This window comes from Nannochloropsis gaditana, assembly GCF_000240725.1.
Source record: "Nannochloropsis gaditana CCMP526 unplaced genomic scaffold scaffold168, whole genome shotgun sequence".
NCBI lineage: Eukaryota > Eustigmatophyceae > Eustigmatales > Monodopsidaceae > Microchloropsis > Microchloropsis gaditana.
Window position 1 is genome coordinate 1 of NW_005803785.1, and position 3965 is coordinate 3965.

At 61.5% G+C, this 3965-nt stretch overlaps 1 protein-coding gene across 1 annotated transcript; it reads right to left on the reverse strand.

The window, feature by feature from the left end:
• Positions 1–3214: 3214 nt before the first annotated feature.
• Positions 3215–3675, reverse strand: NGA_2046300 (uncharacterized protein; the record flags this gene model as incomplete). The annotated part of the gene is made up of 1 exon (XM_005855547.1): positions 3215–3675. A coding segment is annotated over one exon (461 nt), but the record flags the coding sequence as incomplete, so codon positions are not given.
• Between the last annotated feature and the right edge of the window lie 290 nt (positions 3676–3965).

Genomic DNA, 3965 nt, shown 5'->3' on the forward strand with positions numbered 1-3965 from the left:
GGAGGACTGGACCTGGAGGCCTTCGACGACTCGGAGCTGTACCAGCAACTGCTGCGCGATTACATGCAAGCGGGGGGCGGGGGGGTAGGGGGTAGGGGGACTGGCAGGGCTGGGCAGATCCTCCGGGAGGGCGAGCAGGAAGAAGAAAGTGGACACCAAGGCCTCGAAAGGGCGCAAGATCCGCTACAGCGTGCACCCGAAGCTGGAGCATTTCATGTTCCCCGTGGACCCGCCCTGTCCCACGGACAGAAACCGCTTGTTCGCCTCGCTGCCTGGCAGGGGGGGCAGGGCGGCGGCGGCGGCGGAGGGGGAAGGGACCGGGGGGGGGTGACGAGGCGGGCGACGGAGTCATCAGACGGGGCCCCAAAGGAAAAAGAAGGCTTGGCTCGAGGTTTATTTTCCATGTGCATTATTTACACTCGCCTAAAGCTCAGCTGATCCTTCTCCTCCAACAACTTCGTTTCTCCCAGTCTCCTCCTCCTCCTCCTCCCTCCCTTTTTCTTTTGCCTCGTCTTCCTCTTCTCCTTCTTCTTCTCCTCCTCCTCCCCCTCCTCCCTCCTCATTCTTTTCTTCCTCCTCTTCCTTCTCCTCCTCCTCCTCCTCTTCCGACGTATAGTAGCACGGCAGGTCATCCTTCTCTGACCTCCGCACCTCCATCTCCTCGAAGCACTCCCTTAGAAAGCTATCCTCCGCCTCCTTCACCTCCTGGCTGTCCGCGCATCTCCCATACCTCTCCAGCACCTCCGCGTTCAGGCGCAAAAACTCAGGTCCCCAGGAGAACTCCGACATGAGCGCTTGCGCCGCCGCCTCCAAGCCGACGATGTGCAAAGCGGCCGCCACCGCCTCCGCGCACGTGAGTTTGAAAGGTCGGCCGTAGTTGACGCTGTTGGCCGCCACCAGGTAGGGAAGGAGGCGGGGGACTCCGCGGGACATTTTGGCGAAAGGGATTTCGGCGAGCCGCGCCCAGGAGCAATCGATCACTGATACGCCCCGGGCATCCACCACGGCTCGGTCCTCTCTCGACACCACCTTGTCCGCCTCAGGGCTCAGGATAAGCCCCCGAAACGGTGCTCCGAGCTTCATTTCCTGGATGTAGCCAAGGCGGGCGAGCTTGCGTCCGGTGCAGCGGTTGGGGTCGCACTGGTCGAAGTCCCACATCTGGAGCTTGATGGGAAAATGCTTGCGCTGATGCTCCCAGGCGCCCATGCTGCTCTGTGCGTTTTCAAAGTTCGTGCCAAGATTCGCCTCCTCGTCATGGACGACTTGCCCCGGGGGGAGGGGAAAGCCATCCGAGGGCGGCCCGTCCCGATACTCCCGTGTCTTGAAACGAGAACCGCGGTGGTGGTGGTGGTGACTGCCCCCGCTGTGACCACCGCCGCGTCCTTTTCCACCGCGCCCTCGCCTGCTACCGGAAGTGGTCCTTCCCTCCACAGCAGCGTCGGCTTTTCGGCTGCATTTCATGCTGCACTTGTGCTAATAGCGGAACGGCAAGTCAAAGGGAGGTGGTAGGAGCTTGGCAGGTGACGTGATTTCCCAAACTTCAAGGCTGAATTAAGGCCCGTGGTCCGCAGTCAGGATGCGCTTAGCTGTGCGTACATACAATAGAAATATCAGGAGCATGTCAATTTCATTGCGCATAGTCTCGCAAAGAAGCGCCCAAGGTGGGTTCCAACTTCGCATTTCCAGCCTCCTATCGCCCGGTCACGTCAACAAGTCGCTCTCCGTCTCATTCCCATTTCTTCAAGCCTCATTTTCTTCCTGCCACTATCTCACGGCGCTCAGGTGTTGTGAGCATCCTTCAACAAAGCAATGGTGCGCACCTTTATACCGCAGCCAACACAGGATGATGCTCAAGTCCTACTGGCCAAACGGTTTTTCGTAGTGGGCTGCCTGGGCTTGCCCTGGCTGTGGGCCGTCTCTGTGCTTTACTTCTGGCCTAAACTCCACGGAAATGAAACCGCTGAGCAGACTGGCCAAGCGCATGGAGACAGCAATTTGAACAGAGAAGGACCACGCGTCGCGAAGTCGGAATTACGGAAGTGGGTAAACCGCTCCTTAGTGGGAGCCATAGTAGGCTTCGGCCTCCTCTTTGCTTGGCTTATTTTCTTCCAACTGCGATGGCAGAAATGGGGTTACGGCGTGCTCCCCTACATGGTCAGCGCGCCACAGAGCTATTCGTCGGGATGGTAAAGCAAAGTAAAGGAGCAAGGACAAAATAGACAAAATTTGTAGATTTAATCTGTGGCCCGTGAGTTGTGCATAGCACGAGGAAGTCGCCAAGTCTTTATTGCTTTGTGTGCCACTTCCATCTTTTGACCGGGAGACCATTTGTCATAAAGCGGGACAGTTTTACCCCACGAAACGTCGCATCGCACTCGAGCAGCCTTAGTCCTGCTTGGCCTCATCCCCCCCCCCTCTGCATGCGGCTCCTCTCCACCCCCGCCTTCATACCGGGGCCGCGGCACGTTCTTCAGGTCGTTGTTCAGATTCCGCTCCAGCACGAGCAGGTCAAGCGCTCCGTAGTTCAGAGCCGAATGCGCGGCAAGCCAACCGCCAAGCAGGCTGCCGACGAATGTCCCGAGAACCAGGTCCCCGCCCCCCAAGAGCACGTTCGCCACGCCCGGCACGATCCGGGTGCGCAGACCCGGGGCCATGAAACGCGGAGGCCGGTGGGACAGCCCCACGCGGAAAGGGCCGACCGTCTGGATCCCTTGCTCCTCCACGTGCCCCTCCAGCTGCGGGTACAGCTGCAGGAGGTGGCGCACCAGCCCCTGTTGCAACCGGCGCACCTTCTGGTCTGAGGGCGGCTTGATGTGGTAAAATTTGAGGCCAGACGGGCCCGCAGCCATCGTACTGGAGCCAGGCGCCGCTTTTCCCTTGGAGCGAGCGTCGGCAGGCCCTGAGACAGGCTTGCTGCTAGTGCTTCCGTCCACTCGCCGGTAGCACACCTCCAAAATGTCGTCGTCGGCCTCCGTCTCTATCACACAGGTGCTGTATCCCCGTGCCCCGCCCTTCGCCTCTTCTTTCCCATGCGTGTCTTTGCCGACAGGTCCTGTAATGGTCGCCACGCCCGATGGCTCTTTCGCCGACGGAAAATAAATGTGAAACCAGCCCCGGGGCGCCCCTCCTCCCCCTCCGCCGCCCTCCTCGGTCGGCAACTGATAGTAGTCCGAAGCGGGTAGCTCTAACTCTTCCGCCGAACCCTTGAGCAGCACGAGCGTGTACAGGCGGGGCCTTGCCTCCTGCAAGCAGTCTCCCCCCGCGGGGAGAGGGGCCTTGGGAAGGTACTGGGTGAAGAGGGGGACCACGCCCGAGGCGCAGATGACCGATTTGGCACAGGACACCTTCTCTCCATTTTCCAGCACCACTCCCACCGCCCGCGTGGGCTTGCTCTGGCTGTCCAGCAGGATCTCTCTCACGTGCGCGCGCGTCAAGACCCGGCCGCCGGCCGCCTGGATGGTGGGGACCAGGGCCCGCGCCAGGCTCCGGAAGCCCCCCTGCGGGTAGCTCAGGCCTTCCAAGGCGTGGTTCGTCGCCGACACGTAGGCCGCGAAGGACAGCTCCGAGGGTTGCAGGTTCTCCGTGCGGAACATGCCCCGCAAAAGGTCGAGCTGTCGATAGTCCGGGAGGGTCACCCCCAAGACCTGCTCCGCGGTCCTCGCCCCCACGCCCCCGTACTGCTGCCCCAGGAGCGTTGTGATCCACCCGGCGGTCTGCTGCGAGAAGAGGCGGCCGATGAAGAAGGCAGACTGCTCCCGGGCCACCGCCTGGAGCCGACTCACGAATGTGCCCACCCTCTCCCGGTTCTCGGGTCCCGGCGCGGAGGTGACCTGGTCGTCCACCAGGGCCTGTTTCCCCGCGCGATAAACCACGTCGCCCAGGCCCTCGATCTTGACCACGTCGAAGGAGTGCCCGTCCGCCTCCGTCCCGATCCGTGACCATTTCACCTCGGGCGCCCCTTCCAG